Source organism: Nerophis ophidion, linkage group LG04 (genome assembly GCF_033978795.1).
Source record: "Nerophis ophidion isolate RoL-2023_Sa linkage group LG04, RoL_Noph_v1.0, whole genome shotgun sequence".
Lineage (NCBI taxonomy): Eukaryota > Metazoa > Chordata > Actinopteri > Syngnathiformes > Syngnathidae > Nerophis > Nerophis ophidion.
This window is the reverse complement of record NC_084614.1, coordinates 57,951,509-57,969,756: the sequence shown is the minus strand read 5'-3', so window position 1 is coordinate 57,969,756 and position 18,248 is coordinate 57,951,509. Positions and strand designations below refer to the sequence as shown.

Here is an 18,248-nt window from a genome sequence, read left to right as displayed (position 1 = left end):
CATAAAACAAGAATGGGAAAGAATTCCACTTTCAAAGCTTAAACAATTAGTTTCCTCAGCTCCCAAACGTTTATTGAGTGTTGTTAAAAGAAAAGGTGATGTAACACAGTGGTGAACATGTCCTTTCCCAACACTTTGGCACGTGTTGCAGCCATGAAATTCTAAGTTAATTATTATTTGCAAAAAATAAAATATAAAGTTTATGAGTTTGAACATCAAATATCTTGTCTTTGTAGTGCATTCAATTGAATATGGGTTGAAACGAATTTGCAAATCATTGGATTCCGTTTATATCTACATCTAACACAATTTCCCAACTCATATGGAAACGGGTTTTGTAGTAGGTGGTTCTACTTAGTTGATGTACCATATTTTTGGGACGAAAGGCGCACTTAAAATCCTTTCAATCAATCAATCAAAGTTTACTTACATAGCCCTAAATCACGAGTGTCTCAAAGGGCTGCACAAGCCACAATGACATTAATTTTCTCAAAAACCTTATAATCCGGTGCGCCTAATGTACGGAAAAATTCTGGTTGTGCTTACCGACCTTGAAGCTTTTTTTTTGGTACATGGTGTAATAAGTGTGACCAATAGATGTGTTCACACATAAGAGATACGTGTGAACTGCAAGATGCAATAGCAAGCAACACCAAAACTTTGATGTTTAATTGAGAATATAGAATATTACACACAGTGTTCAAAAATATGTCAAAATATTTAATTACGACTTTGGTAAGCTATGAAGCAACACAGCTTGATGAATTATCGGCGCATCACGGCCACCCTAGTCAGACGTGCTGTGCTTCAACATACAAGTACTATTATGGTGTGTTTATAAAGACCACAAAATGGCACTGTGGGGGGCGTGGTCCAGGCGTCCCTGTGGGCAGGGCATGTGCAGAAGCCGGCTACGAAGCACCTGCAGGTGAGTGGACAACCCAGCTGGAACAGGTTGTCTAATCACCAGTCTCTTATGTTAAAAGGAGCGCGAGGAGCCGAAGGAGGTTGTCAAGCCAAGGGAGACGGAGGAAGACGAACCTTGTGACTGAAAATAATTGTAAATCATAATTAAAAAGTGTATATCCCGCTTTAACGGCTGTTTCTTCCCGCACCCTGAGAACCCGGAGCACGAGACGTGTTACAGGCACCTATTAGCAGACATATCATCTGGCGTTTTGTTAAGCAACATTGTGCATAACATACTTTTCTTACCTACTGGTACCCGCTGATGTGTATCTGCGTAAGTCCTGAACATTTGCGGGATTCCGCCATTGTAGTCGAGACGCGCCTTCTTTTTTTCTATCCTCTTGTTATGGGGCATTTATCCTCTGCCTTTTGCCATTTTTAATATAAAGTAACGTAAAGTTATAACGTATATCTGTCAGTAGACTGGCTATGAAAGTGCTAAAAACTACTGGTGTAGTGGGTTTACATAATTCACCCACGGAACCTTAGTTATTAGAAAGTTCCTGTTGGACTGTTTTTCCATGTACTAGTGAGGCACAGATGAGGAGATGCTGCTCAGTTGATTTAAGTAAAGTCTTAAAGACAATAAAACAGTTAGCTGCATCTTTTAACATTTCTTCGACCGCCTTTCTTGCACGCTACACCGGTGTAACAAAGATGGCGGGGAGAAGACGCTGTCGAAGGTGAGCCACATAAATGAGACCGCACACAAAACGGCGCATCATGAAGTTACTGTCAGAAAACGACCTGAAGATGCTCTGTAAACCATAATCTATGCAACATTTTGACCAAAGAATCTCCATTAGACCACAAGAAAGTGTTTTAAATGTAGAAAAAATATCATAATATGACCCTTTTAATGTCCCTTATAATTTGGTGCGCCTTTTGTATGAAAATATACCTGAATCGGCAGTGCGCCTTATCAACCAGTACGCCCTATGGTCTAAAAAATACGGCAGTCATCTTTAATAAAGGTACATTTCCACCAAGAAAGTTCGGTTCACATGGGCAAGAATTGCGACACTGCACAATTTGGCAGGCAGGACGCCAATATTGGCATGACATACGAAAGTTGTGCGAAAATCTTGCAGTAGAAAACTGAAATATCTACACTATATAAACAAAAGACCGTTTGACAAACAGCAAATTGGGTTTGTTGTTTGGTAGAGGCCATGTTAGTCTTGGTTCTGCTGCCCAGCAAAGAGAGTGTAAAAAAGCCAAGGCAGGGTACTACTTACAAAAATGGACTGTTTGTCGGGCCCTTTTGTTTTCATCGGCATGAAAGAAGGGATAAACTCATCATCTGACTTGAGAGAATGAACCGCAGGTGTGTAATCGCCCGTTGTGTTCCTGCAGCAGCTCTTCCCAGGCATACATCTGCTGTGCCAGGAAGGGCTTGTAGCTTCTCAATCCTTACCCCAATCCCTCTCCAGTCCCTTCCTCTTTTCTGTTTCAACTTTTTTTAACACCTGGACTAACAAAAAGACTGGCTTTGATCTGGGGAAATCTTTTGGCAGAGCAGCAGTGAATCCACAGTGGAGCTTCATGCCGTGTGTGTACGTCTGGGTGTGTGTGCACGAGCTTGCAAGCCACAGTGGTCTAGCACTGCTCCGTGGAGGATTCTCAGCTTTGAGGCTTTATGGCATCAACACAAAGTACAGAACACCTCATCTGCTCTACCTGTCAAAGCACAACCATGAAAATGGATGCAGAAGTAGGAGGGGGAGAGTGTGGCGGATGAAAAAGAGAGTTGTTTCTCCCATGTAATCAGTGGCCCTGCAAACACACAAACACACACACGCACACACAAGGCCGCTTGTTATCAGAAGCTTTCCCACGCTGACGCTCTACAAAGCTCCAACACCAGGATGGGAGGATGAGAGCGAGAAGGAGGAATGGACGGAAACGCAGAGGGATGGAGGGTCAGCCTTTAGCAGCTTAGACCCACTGAGGGGATAAACACATGCCTCAACGGGGGCTCCTACGTGGGATGAGTTCGGGAACAGACGTACAGCGAGCCAATGGTAAGATAAACAAGCATCCAAAAACCACACAACACAAGAAGTGCATTAGTTGCACTCTCATCATTGAGGAGATTGCACATTCCTCCTCCACAGCACTCGTTCCGTGTTGTTCCGACATCAGCTCTTCTTCCTCCGACGCCCTCTGCCTCACCAGCCTGCTCAGCCCCTGGCTCTTGCGTAAGAGTCCCCATTTGCATAACAGCCGCTTTGCTGTGGCTCACGGACACATGCTGGAGGAAAACGCGGACAACAGCCCCAATCTTTAAAAAAAAGAAAATAAAATAAAGACACGCGCACACATTTGCATTATATCCTGCACAAACTGTCTCTTCCATGGCAAAAGAAGTGAGATCGACTCCATTCAGGAGGAGGCTGACCTGCCTGCTGTGTGCAACCTATACAATAATAGGCTTTGCACTGGGAAATGACGGTTCAAATCAAGCAGCCTAGCATTATCCTCTTCTGGGTTACAGAGAGTGTACGACGTGTGTGTCATGAAATGAGTCCGCCGTGCACTCTGGCCTCCTTGCCTCTCAAACATAAGCAAAGCACACGTTTGCGAGGATATACGCTAACACACACATGCAATTAGTAAATGTGATATGATATTATATAATTGCATATACCCTGAACACATGCAATTCAGTAGGAACAGCACAGGTCATGTCACACACACACACACACCACAGGGAAGGCAACGAGAGAGCAAGGCTTAAGCGCACCCCTACCACATTGCCTGTTCGTATTTAGGGTCACTATGAATCTTATTTCATGCTGTGAGTCACGCTTTTGTATTTTGGGGGGCCCTAACTGCACCACAGCGTAATGGTAAGGAAAAGGGATGTAACGATAAACAGTATAATGATTAACCGCAATAAAATTCCAGACGGATTGTAAAACCATTCAAATGTACAATTACCAAAAAAACTTCATTTATTAATACATTCTAGGCAACACAGCTTACTTCCTGAAAATTGACAGGCCACATGGTCACTAGAGCCCATAGGCTCGAGGAAATATGGCAGCCACTACACAGACTTAAGTCTGAAAATGTTCCCTCCGAGTAAACAGAGCCAATCGCTTCTACTTCCGTGAAGTTTCGATGTGCGTTTAGGAGAGCAATGCTGAGGAGAGAAATATTTGATGTTGCAGTTTCATTTTGAAAGTCCAACTAGCGTCTTTTCGTCAGCTGTTGGAACTGAGAGTTACCGTACATGAGGAGATGTGTCGGGAACGTTGCCACAACTTGTTTATAAAGTCTTTAGTTCATTGACTGGGATGCTTACTCGTCCTTTAATTTAACTGCTAACTTTGTCATTGTTCTAATAACATCAATACTAGCTATAATGTTTGTCATCTCATCGAATTGAACTCAGTTGTCGGTGAGGCAAAATATTGTGTATTCGATGTGCGAGGTATCACTCCTGTTTATTTTTGTTGGCCAAACTGTTGCACTAAACAATTAGGAGGTTGTATTAGAGAAAAATATTGATGAAACGAGAAGTGCTGTATATATCTTTAATTGCCTAATTTGTATTTGACTTAATTAAATGTTTGTGTAGAATTTTATTAAACAAAACCAAGTTTTTTTAGTAATATCGAGACTTATCAAAACTGTTATCTATATTATGGAGGAATGTAGTTAATCATAGAACTGCCACACGATTTTATTTTAAAAAAGTAGTCATTTGCATCAACAATTGCTTTGAATCGAGAAATGATTCTGAATTGAATAGTTATCCCCAAGAATCGAATTGAATTGAAACGTGTGGTGCATAAAAATTCACAGCCCTAGTATGTAACGTGTAAGCAGCGGACACATAATTTCCGGACCTTAAACAATCACTATTTTGTTGGTATCTAGGTTTATTTATATATATATATATACATATATATATATATATATATATATATATATATATATATATATATATATATATATATATGTTTGTATTTATGCATGTACACATACATACACACATACATACATACGTACGATTCAATTTTTTTTTTGGGGGGGTAACAGCTTGATTCAGAATCGATTCTCGATTCAAAATCCATTCTTTTTAATAATATTGGGTGCCAGTTATATGATTAACTACATTTCTCCATAGAAAAGATAAACAGCTGTGATAAATTTTTCTGTTATTTGAAAAACAAAATGGTTTTGTTTCATACAATTCTACCCAAACATTTAATAAATTCAGATACAAAAATACAACAAGCAAAGTATCTCACACTAATCTTTTCTAAAGTAAATCTGTGCAGCAAACATGGGCATCTGCATCAACAAAATGATTTGCAAACATGACCGACTAATATATATATATATATATATATATATATATATATATATATATACATACATACATATATATATAATGAAATGTAGTTTGTCTCTCTTATCCCATTATTAATCGAAGTAATAATCAACAAATAATCAATTATCAAATTAATCGTTAGTTGCAGCTCTAATATATATATATATATACATACATATATAAAATATTAATAACAAATAAATTGTTCGTATTTTTAATAACATGAGTCATTCGCAAATGTATATAAAGTATACGTATATACTAGGGGTGTAACGGTACGTGTATTTGTATTGAACCGTTTTGGTACGGGGGTTTCGGTTCGGTACGAGGGTGTATCCAACGAGTTTGTAAGCTAAAGTCTTAAAAAGCTGCTCTGCTTTCAGCCTCTGTCTGAGTAGTGAGCACCCAGCATTGTCCCGCCCACACAACATCTGATTGGTTACATACAAAGCCAATCAGCAGTGCTTATTCAGAGCGATGTAACAGCCAATCAGCATTGCGTATTCAGAGCGCATGTTGTCAGTGCTCCGGCGTCGAGATGAGCAGATATGTGTTTAGCAGCGGACATCGCACACTCCCCAAATTAAAAAAAAACACGTCCCAGTCACAACTATTACTAACATCACTATGAGCCTGTTGACCTTCTAGAAACTTAAACTGCAGCTCAGGTCGCTCGCAGTTTTGGCTTGAGGTGAACGCTAATTAGCGTTTAGTGTTACGTTAGCTCATTTTGCTGTGTGTGTGTGTGCGTGCGTGCGTGCGTGCGTGCGTGCGTGTGTGTGTGTGTGTGTGTGTAATAAAAGTCAACTACAGGCTTCCCAAATGCTGTAATAAATTAAGCATGATGAGTTGACTTGAATCTGTTTAATGTTGCACTTTTTATATGTAGAAGAAAGGTTTTGTCATTTCACTTAATCAAAGCAACAACTTGAGGCAGTTTAATGTGGATTAACGTGGGTAGAATTATTATAGTGTTCTCAATGTTAAAAGGATAAAGCCATTGTTTACAAATTTGGTAAACAAATAACCCAAAAATGTATATTTTATTGTTTTCTTACTGTACCTAAAGTGAACCGAATCGTGACCTCTAAACCGAGGTACGTACTGAACCGAAATTTTTGTGTACCGTTACACCCCTGGTATATACAGATACATATATATATATATATCAATCAATCAATCAATGTTTACTTATATAGCCCTAAATCACTAGTGTCTCAAAGGGCTGCACAAACCACAACACAAACCACTAAGACATCCTCGGTAGGCCCACATAAGGGCAAGGAAAACTCACACCCAGTGGGACGTCGGTGACAATGATGACTATGAGAACCTTGGAGAGGAGGAGAGCAATGGATGTCGAGCGGGTCTAACATGATACTGTGAAAGTTCAATCCATAATGGATCCAACACAGTCGCGAAGGTCCAGTCCAAAGCGGATCCAACACAGCAGCGAGAGTCCCGTTCACAGCGGAGCCAGCAGGAAAACATCCCAAGCGGAGGCGGATCAGCAGCGCAGAGATGTCCCCAGCCAATACACAGGCAAGCAGTACATGGCCACCGGATCGGACCGGACCCCCTCCACAAGGGAGAGTGGGACATAGGAGAAAAAGAAAAGAAACGGCAGATCAACTGGTCTAAAAAGGGAGTCTATTTAAAGGCTAGAGTATACAAATGAGTTTTAAGGTGAGACTTAAATGCTTCTACTGAGGTGGCATCTCGAACTTTTACATATATATGAATATACACATATATGTATATAGACAAATATATATATATATATATATATATATATATATATATACAAATACATAAACATATATATATATACACATTATATATATATATATATATATATATATATATATATATATATATATATATCAGGGTTTCCCGCAGCGATTTGTTGTTAAGGCGACCGCCTTAACAACAAAGAGCCACCGCCTAAACTAAAGTCTTAACAAAACAAAAAAAGTCTTAACAAGCTGTTCTGCTTAGTTCTGCGTCTGCCTCTGTCTGAACCATCTTATGTGGTTACACCCAGAGCGATAACAGCCAATCAGCAGTGCATATTCAGAGCGCATGTAATGTGGAGCGAGCAGAAAGGTGTTTTGAGCAGGTAAGGCAGCGGACTCTCCCCAAATAAACACCTCCCAGTCAACTACTAGTCACATCACTATGAGCCCGTTGACGTTTTAAAAACAAGCGGCAACTCAGCTCACTCGCAGTCCTTGAGGTGAAAGCTAATTAGCTATTAGCGAAACGTTAGCTCACTGTGCGGCGTGTGTGCGTGCATACGTGCGTGTTCGTGTGTGTGTGTGTGTGTGTGTGTGTGTGTGTGTGTGTGTGTGTGTGTGTGTGTGTGTGTGTGTGTTACGGACAGCGAAGCCATGTCTGTCTGAGAGAAAGACAAGCAATATTGACTTACAGTTAAAAAATAAGTTATTTCACTTGACTTTTTTCTGTGTTGATTGAGCTGTGTTGAAGCAGCAAAAAAGGACATTATGTTTAATGAAGGATTTCTGTCTCTGATAGTTGATATAATAATGTAATTGAAGCCTAAATGAACTCCATGGTGTTTAGGGATGAATAGTCTTTCCTATTGCTATTGTACTATTTTTTCAGCTATAGTTATATTAATCATTAGTAATGTAGCAGCCTAGTATTGAATGGCAGGGTCACTGCTATCACATGTTGATAAAAATATAACATTTACATAATAATAATCAACTACAGGCTTCCCAAATGCTGTAATAAATTAAGCAGAGACCACAAAAGGGACAAGCGGTAGAAAAATGGATGGATGGATGAATGGACCGAGTTGCGCATATGTCAGCATGTGGCCCCACTTTTAACTCTTTTTTCCAAACGCGTATTGCAAACGCTTACTTACAGTAAGTCATTAATTTGACTTTGTAAGTATTTTAATATTTCAGGTAACTGGGACTGTTTTGTTTTTACTTACCGGAAATAATATCTAGATATATATCGTATATTGCTATTCAGCAAATGGAGTGGAAAACACAACCAATAGTTGTAGGCTTCTTCACACGACGAAGCCGGCCTACGTCACAAGTCTGTAGTCTATTGACCCCCAGGCTGTGTTGGGAGCGACGAGGTGGAGATGTAATAGCGACAGGCCGAGATACACTGATCCTTACAACTACCCACCACCTTGCTTTATTGTAATTTGAAATAATTTGTTATATGTTGCATGATCGACAAACACTTCCCCAAAGGCAACACCCTAAGAAAAGTATTCAACAAGAACAACATTAAATTGAGCTACAGCTGTATGAATAACATACAAAAAATTATTTCAAATCACAAAAAAAGAAATTGCAAAAGGACTGCCTGCCCCCAGACTGAACGACTCTGAAACCAATAAGGACTGCAACTGCCGCAGGAAACCTGATTGCCCTCTCAACAGGGGGTGCTTACAAACATCAGTCGTTTACCAAGCAAAGGTAATACGCAAGGACATTAACACATCCGACACGTACGTAGGATTACCTGAAGGAGAGTTTAAAGCCAGATGGAATACTCACAAGGCTTCTCTTAGAAACCAGAGCCTCCGGAATTCTACAGAACTCAGCAAGCACATTTGGAACCTCAAAGACAATAATGTTGAAACTTCAATAACATGGAAAAATTCTTGCATCCAGCACACCTTACAACAGTGGTAATAAAAGACGCAACCTATGCTTAAAAGAGAAACAGTTTATTATATATCACCCAGACCTGTCATCCCTCAACAAGCGCAGTGAAATTATATCAGCATGACGTCAGAGACGGAAACACCTCATAGGTAACACATGAGCCAATCACCACGCCCCTACGCCTGCCTACACCTACCCACACCTACCCACTCTGTGCCCTATATAAACCATGGTATGTGAATGCTTCCATAAAATCTCCTGACGATTGAGGGAACCCCTCAGGATACAGTTCTGTAGAGATGAAGTAGTCTTGTGATTTTTCCCACACACAGATATACATACATACATATATACATATACATACATATATACTGTGTATATATATATATATATATATATATATATATATATATATATATATACATACATATATATATACACCCATATATATCCATACACACGCGTGTGTGTATATATATATATATATATATATATACACACATGTATATATATATATATATATGTATATATATATATGTATATGTGTGTGTGTATATATATACACACACACATATACATATATATATATACAGTATATATATACCTGCATACATACACAGTATGTATTTTGACATACACACACACACACAGACGTGTATATATACATCAACATACGTACACAGTATGTATATACATAATATACATACACTCACACACGTTGTGTGTGTATACATATATATATATATATATATATATATATATATATATATATATATATATATACATATCGTCTCTATGTGTTGGCCCTGCGATGATGTGGCGACTTGTCCAGGGTGTACTCCGCCTACCGCCTGCATGCAGCCGAGTTAGGCTCCAGCGACCCCCCGTGACCCCGAAAGGGACAAGCGGTAGTAAATGGATATATATATATATATATATATATACATACATATATATATACATATATATATGTATATATGTAGGTGTGGGAAAAATCACAAGACTACTTCATCTCTACAGAACTGTTTCATGAGGGGTTCCCTCAATCATCAGGAGATTTTAATGGAAGCATTCACATACAATGGTTTATATAGGGCACAGAGTGGGTGGGTACAGGCAGGCGTAGGGTGTGGTGATTGGCTCATGTGTTACCTAGGAGGTGTTTCCGTCTGTGGCGGCATGTTGAAATGATTTCACTGCGCTTGTTGAGGGATGATAGATCTGGATGATATATAATAAACAGTTTCTCTTTTAAGCATAGGTTGCATCTTTTATTACCACTGTTGTAAGGTGTGCTGGATGCAAGAATTTGCCATGTTATTGAATATTCAACATTATTGTCTTTGAGGTTCCAAATGTGTTTGCTGAGTTCTGTAGAATTCCGCAAAGTCTGGTTTCTAAAGGAGGCGTTGTGATTATTCCATCTTGTTTTAAACGCTCCTTCGGTTAATCCTACGTACGTGTCGGATGTGTTAATGTCCTTGCGTGTTACCTTTGCTTGGTAAACGACTGATGTCTGTAAGCACCCTCCGTTGAGAGGGCAATCAGGTTTCTGGGTATATATATGTATATATATATATCTATATATATATATATATATAGATATATATATATATACACACACACACACACACTATTGACTAGTAATGCACCGAAAATGTGTTCGCCGAGAAAAGACTTTGCTCACTGAAACTGAATGTTGTGATGAGGTATCCACTTAGCTCGTTAAAAGATGTACAAGTAGAAATCAGGGTGCATTCAGGTCACATTTGAAAAAAAATCTAATTCCAATCAGATTCTAACTACCTCATGACATGGCCGAAATATGATGCGAAAAGATCAGATTAGAAGCCCTTTGGCGTGTTTAGACTGACCAAAAATATCAGATTTTAGTCAAGTCAGATTTGGTGTGCAGTGTACAACAACATTAAAAGTGAAACTATACACCTTTGGAAGACGGACAGAAAAGAGTAAGAGAAAGAGAGATACCATCACCTAGTGGTATTACTTTAGTAGAGCAATTCCTGTTCTATGATTATCATCACACTTCTTCTCAATAGATTATTCAACACAGCATCGTGCTCCTGTTGAACAGAGGATGTACAGTTGCATCACTCCTCATACATCCACTCCTTTTTTCGTACAAGTAATAAGAAGGTTTAACGAGCAGGTACTTTTTAAACTGTTGAGAAATGGCCATCAGTGTGTGCAAGATGCACGCCATAAAACAAAGGCTCCCCTTCCTCCTCGACTGATGCCGATACAGGCGTCACTTCATCTCACGTGTGCTGCCTGCAAGTGTGCAAGGCATCCTAATTTCAGACAGAACCATCTCATTTGTACCTATAATGCACACACTGTGACCTTGACCTCCAGTGTCACTACCCCTTTAAGTGCTCTGCTCAACATGCAGTTAACACAAAGGAAGGTCAACATCATCATAATAATAATAATAATAACATTTTGTGGAGATGACTCCACCAGGGGGAGGGATTTGGGGGCGTTGGTGTGAATTGAAGATGAAGGGCGGTGCACCTGTTCCTGACATCCAACTCCAGACAAAAAAAAAAAAAAGATGCTTTTGCAAATTTTTTGCACAAATGCTCTTTATGCAGCAGCATCGCAACAGTGACTCATCAGGAAAGCTGCATGTCCACAACACCCAGGCGGGTGTCTTCTGAGGTGTGTCCTGCCCTTACAAGGGGGGGGTGGGGGTGTAAACAATAATCCAAGAAAGCGTGACCGTCCTCATGTTAGCCATGCAAGGTGCACACACACGCGCGCGCACACACACACACACACACACAACACAACTCATCACACTTACCTTTTAGAAGAATGCCGTAAATAGTGTAGAGGGTGAAAATGACATGACTGTTGAGATTCATCCTGTCGTCCTCTTGTCTTGCTGCTGCTGTTCAGTAGTTCGTCCTCCTCGGTATCTCCCACACCGGATTCACTTTTACACCGAGTTCCCTCGCTTACAAAATGTCCCGGACACTGTGCTACTTTTTTCGGGGAAGACGCGGGAGAATTGTGCCACGGCGGTAGCGGTGGTAGTGGTGGTAGTGGTGGTGGTGGTGGTGGTAAGGGATTCACAAGTGGAGACAGTAGCGAGTAAAGACTGCCGTTCTCCGGTAAGACTGAGGATGCACTGCCGCCGCCTTCTGCCCCGTCCCTTCCCGCTGTGTGCGTGTGTGGAGAAAGAGCGAATCGATCAAGTCCCGCCCACCACGTCTATGACTGACAGAAGCCACGGGCCAATCAGAGAGAGGAACGGGCAGTGGCGACGAGGGAGGTGCCCAGAGTATACAAAAACAGCAAAAAAAATATCAATTCATGACTAATGAATGACCTGAATGCGACCTGATTTCTACTTGTACATCTTTTGGCGAGCTAAGTGGATAAGTCATCACAACATTCAGTTTCAGTGAGCAAAGTCTTTTTTCGGCGGACACATTTTCGGTGCATTACTATAGTCAATAGTGTGTGTGTGTGTGTGTGTGTGTGTGTGTGTGTGTGTGTGTGTGTGTGTGTGTGTGTGTGTGTGTGTGTGTGTGTGTGCGTGTGTGTGTGTGTGTGTGTGTATATATCCAGCCATCCACTTCCTACCGCTTGTCCCGTTAGGGGTTGCGGGGGGTGGTGTATGTATATATACATACTAGAGATGCGCGGATAGGCAATTGTATCATCCGCACCCGCATCACCTAAGTCGTCATCCACCCGCCGTCCACCCGAACCAACAGTTTATCAGTACCACAACCGACCGCCACCCGCCCGCTGAAATACATCAGAATTCGGCCGCCTTTACCACTCACAGAGCTATTTCAACCCGTTTCATAGATTAATGAAGAAAATGGGAGCCTCTAATGTTCTCGCGAATATTCAATGCCGTTCATCCTGATGACAAGAAAATGGGCGTGCTGTGAAGCCATTGCCTTTGACACCATCAACAACATGTACAAACCGAATGTTAGTCCGGCAACATGTTGTGTGCAGCTTCTGCTTCTGCAAAACACGTACAAGATTGAAAGGCATACTGGGTGATACAGAGTACACTAATGGTTGTGATATAAACAACTTTAACACTTACTAATATGTGCCACGCTGTGAAGCCACACCAAACAAGATTGACAAACACATTTCGGGAGAACATCATCACAGTAACACAACATAAACGCAACACAACAAATACCCAGAATCCTTTGTATCCGTGACAAATCCTGAATATATTTTACACCCCCGCGCCCCCAACCCTGCCCGCCTTACCGAAGCACAGGGGGGCAGGGTTAGCTGCTAGAGGGGTGTATAAAATAGTCAGAAAGTGTCATGAATACAAAGGATTCTGGGTGTTTGTTGTGTTGTGTTTATGTTGTGTTACCGATCACCACCTGGTGGTGAGTTGGCTGCGATGGTGGGGGAGGATGCCGGACAGACCTGGGAGGCCCAAACGCATTGTGAGGGTCTGCTGGGAACGTCTGGCAGAGTCTCCTGTCAGACAAAGTTTCAATTCCCACCTCCGGAAGAACTTTGAACATGTCACGAGGGAGGTGCTGGACATTGAGTCCGAGTGGACCATGTTCCGCACCTCTATTGTCGAGGCGGCAGATCGGAGCTGTGGCCGCAAGGTAGTTGGTGCCTGTCGGGGCGGCAATCCTAAAACCCCTTGGTGGACACCAGCGGTGAGGGATGCCGTCAAGCTGAAGAAGGAGTCCTATCGGGTCCTTTTGGCTCATAGGACTCCGGAGGCAGTGGACAGGTACCGACAGGCCAAGCGGTGTGCAGCTTCAGCGGTCGCGGAGGCAAAAACTCGGACATGGGAAGAGTTCGGGGAAGCCATGGAAAACGACTTCCGGACGGCTTCGAAGCGATTCTGGACCACCGTCCGCCGCCTCAGGAAGGGGAAGCAGTGCACTATCAACACCGTGTATGGTGCGGATGGTGTTCTGCTGACCTCGACTGCGGATGTTGTGGATAGGTGGAAGGAATACTTCGAAGACCTCCTCAATCCCACCAACACGTCTTCCTATGAGGAAGCAGTGCCTGGGGAATCTGTGGTGGACTCTCCTATTTCTGGGGCTGAGGTCGCTGAGGTAGTTAAAAAGCTCCTCGGTGGCAAGGCCCCAGGGGTGGATGAGATCCGCCCGGAGTTCCTTAAGGCTCTGGATGCTGTGGGGCTGTCTTGGTTGACAAGACTTTGCAGCATCGCGTGGACATCGGGGGCGGTACCTCTGGATTGGCAGACCGGGGTGGTGGTTCCTCTCTTTAAGAAGGGGGACCGGAGGGTGTGTTCCAACTATCGTGGGATCACACTCCTCAGCCTTCCCGGTAAGGTTTATTCAGGTGTACTGGAGAGGAGGCTACGTCGGATAGTCGAACCTCGGATTCAGGAGGAACAGTGTGGTTTTCGTCCTGGTCGCGGAACTGTGGACCAGCTCTATACTCTCGGCAGGGTTCTTGAGGGTGCATGGGAGTTTGCCCAACCAGTCTATATGTGCTTTGTGGACTTGGAGAAGGCATTCGACCGTGTCCCTCGGGAAGTCCTGTGGGGAGTGCTCAGAGAGTATGGGGTATCGGACTGTCTTATTGTGGCGGTCCGTTCCCTGTACGATCAGTGCCAGAGCTTGGTTCGCATTGCCGGCAGTAAGTCGAACACATTTCCAGTGAGGGTTGGACTCCGCCAAGGCTGTCCTTTGTCACCGATTCTGTTCTTAACTTTTATGGACAGAATTTCTAGGCGCAGTCAAGGCGTTGAGGGGTTCCGGTTTGGTAACCGCAGGATTAGGTCTCTGCTTTTTGCAGATGATGTGGTCCTGATGGCGTCATCTGACCGGGATCTTCAGCTCTCGTTGGATCGGTTCGCAGCCGAGTGTGAAGCGACCGGAATGAGAATCAGCACCTCCAAGTCCGAGTCCATGGTTCTCGCCCGGAAAAGGGTGGAGTGCCATCTCCGGGTTGGGGAGGAGACCCTGCCCCAAGTGGAGGAGTTCAAGTACCTAGGAGTCTTGTTCACGAGTGAGGGAAGAGTGGATCGTGAGATCGACAGGCGGATCGGTGCGGCGTCTTCAGTAATGCGGACGTTGTACCGATCCGTTGTGGTGAAGAAGGAGCTGAGCCGGAAGGCAAAGCTCTCAATTTACCGGTCGATCTACGTTCCCATCCTCACCTATGGTCATGAGCTTTGGGTCATGACCGAAAGGATAAGATCACGGGTACAAGCGGCCGAAATGAGTTTCCTCCGCCGGGTGGCGGGTCTCTCCCTTAGAGATAGGGTGAGAAGCTCTGCCATCCGGGAGGAACTCAAAGTAAAGCCGCTGCTCCTCCACATCGAGAGGAGCCAGATGAGGTGGTTCGGGCATCTGGTCAGGATGCCACCCGAACGCCTCCCTAGGGAGGTGTTTAGGGCACGTCCAACTGGTAGGAGGCCACGGGGAAGACCCAGGACACGTTGGGAAGACTATGTCTCCCGGCTGGCCTGGGAACACCTCGGGATCCCCCGGGAAGAGCTAGACGAAGTGGCTGGGGAGAGAGAAGTCTGGGTTTCCCTGCTTAGGCTGTTGCCCCCGCGACCCGACCTCGGATAAGCGGAAGATGATGGATGGATGGATGGATACTGTGAGGATGTTCTCCCGAAATGTGTTTGTCTATCTTGTTTGGTGTGGCTCAACAGTGTGGCGCATATTACTAAGAGTGTTAAAATTGTTTATATCATAACCATTAGTGTACTCTGTGTCACCCAGTATGCCTTGCAGTCGTATGCGTGTTGCTGCGGAAGCCACACACAACATGATGCTGGACTGACAAGCAGATCGCACATGCTGTAGAAGGCGACAAAGTCAATGGCCTCATAGCACACCCTAATACTTATTAACTGGGTGACTGCCGGCAGTCATTCTAGTGAATATTAGCGTCTCTTATTGTCTTCTTCGCTTTGTGACATGGGTCTTAAAAGGTTCTTTGAATGGTAAAGGATACCGATCCCAGAACCATGTATATCAAATATTTCCAGATGGTTCAACCGCCACCCGCCCGATTCTAATTAAAATCTATTTTTTCGTCATGTCACCCGCCCGACTCCGCGGATGAGACCGCAAACCGCGCATCTCTAATACATACATATAGTGTGGGGGAAAAAAAGTATCTAGTCAGCCACCGATTGTGCAAGTTCTCCCACTTAAAATGATGACAGAGGTCTGTAGTTTTCCTCATAGATACACTTCAACTGTGAGAGACAGAATTTGAAAAAAAAATCCAGGAATTCACATTGTAGGAATTTTAAAGAATTTATTTGTAAATCATGCTGGAAAATAAATATTTGGTCAACCATTCAAAGCTCTCACTGATGGAAGGAGGTTTTGGCTCAAAATCTCACGATACATGGCCCCATTTATTCTTTCCTTAACACGGATCAATCGTCCTGTCCCTTTAGCAGAAAACAGCCCCAAAGCATGATGTTTCAACCCTCATGCTTCACAGTAGGTATGGTGTTCTTGGGATGCAACTCAGTATTCTTCTTCCTCCAAACACGACAAGTTGAGTTTATACGAAAAAGTTCTTTTTTGGTTTGATCTGACCACATGACTTTCTCCCAATCCTCTGCTGTATCATCCATGTATCCATTTTGGTATATATATATATATATATACCAAAATATATATATATAAATATGCCACTGTATATATATATATATATATATATATATATATATATATATATATATATATATATATATATATATATATATGTCTTGATTGGATTATCCAGAGAATAGTGCTCGATACCGTGGTAGAGCGCAATATGTAGGTGTGGGAAAAAGTCACAAGACTACTTCATCTCTGCAGATCTGTTTCATGAGGGGTTCCCTCAATCATCAGGAGATTTTGAAACAGATCATGAAACAGATCTGTAGAGATGAAGTAGTCTTTTGATTTTTTCCCACACCTACATATATATATATATATACATATATATATATATATATATATATATATATTTTTTTTTTATATATATATATATATATAGGTTGCAGCCATGAAATTCTAAGTTGATTATTATTTGCAAAAAAAATATTAAGTTTATGAGTTTGAATATCAAATATCTTGTCTTTGTAGTGCGTTCAATTGAATATGGGTTGAAAAGGATTTACTAATAATTGTATTCCGCTTATATTTACATATAACACAATTTCCCAACTCATATGGAAACGGGATGTGTATATTTATATACATACACGCCCTGCGATGTGGTGGTGACTTGTCCAGGTTGTATACTGCCTTCCGCCCGATTGTAGCTGAGATAGGCACCAGGGACCCCAAAAAGGAATAAGCGGTAGAATATATATATATATAAAAAAAAAAAAATATATATATATATATATATATATATACGTAGGCGGGGGTGTACATCCTGGACATGTTTTGTTTTGTTCAACTTATTTTTGACCAAAACTGTGGTTTTAATCTAACAAAACTCTACATTTCAAAGAATGCGGTGCGAATAAACACTGGTGAATTATCCATAGAAAAAAATAAAATAAAGACAGTTGAAGTGTACCTATGATGAAAATTACAGACCTCCGTCATCATTTTAAGTGGGAGAACTTGCACAATCGGTGGCTGACTAAATACTTTTTTGCCCCACTGTATAAACTGTATATAAATACATGGCATGAATGTATATATACAGACATACAAACCCCGTTTCCATATGAGTTGGGAAATTGTGTTAGATGTAAATATAAACGGAATACAAACATTTGCAAATCATTTTCAACCCATATTCAGTTGAATATGCTAGAAAGACATTCTTCTTTTTGCAAGAAATCATTAACTATAGAATTTGATGCCAGCAACACGTGACAAAGAAGTTGGGAAAGGTGGCAATAAAAACTGATAAAGTTGAGGAATGCTCATCAAACACTTATATGGAACATCCCCCAGGTGTGCAGGCTAATTGGGAACAGGTGGGTGCCATGATTGAGTATAAACACAGCTCCCATGAAATGCTAAGTAATTCACAAACAAGGATGGGACGAGGGTCATCACTTTGTAAGCAAATTGTCGAACAGTTTTAGAACAACATTTCTCAACGAGCTATTGCAAGGAATTTAGGGATTTTACCATCTACGGTCCTTAAAATCATCAAAAAGCTCAGAGAATCTGGAGAAATCACAACACGTAAGCAATGATATCACGGACTTTTGATCCCTCAGGCGGTACTGCATCAAAAACCGACATCAGTGTGTAAAGGAACACTTCATAAAACCACTGTCAGTA

At 41.9% G+C, this 18,248-nt stretch overlaps 1 protein-coding gene across 4 annotated transcripts in view; it reads right to left on the bottom strand.

Moving 5' to 3' along the window:
• The window catches only part of cadm2a (cell adhesion molecule 2a), a 602,573-nt gene extending 590,402 nt beyond the window's left edge, over positions 1–12,171 (bottom strand). For all 4 annotated transcript variants that reach the window (XM_061898582.1, XM_061898583.1, XM_061898585.1 and 1 more), the window contains exon 1: positions 11,801–12,171. In XM_061898582.1, coding sequence (XP_061754566.1) covers positions 11,801–11,861 — 61 coding nt within the window. In that variant the 5' untranslated portion in view covers positions 11,862–12,171. The remainder of the gene's footprint in view (positions 1–11,800) is intronic.
• Between the last annotated feature and the right edge of the window lie 6,077 nt (positions 12,172–18,248).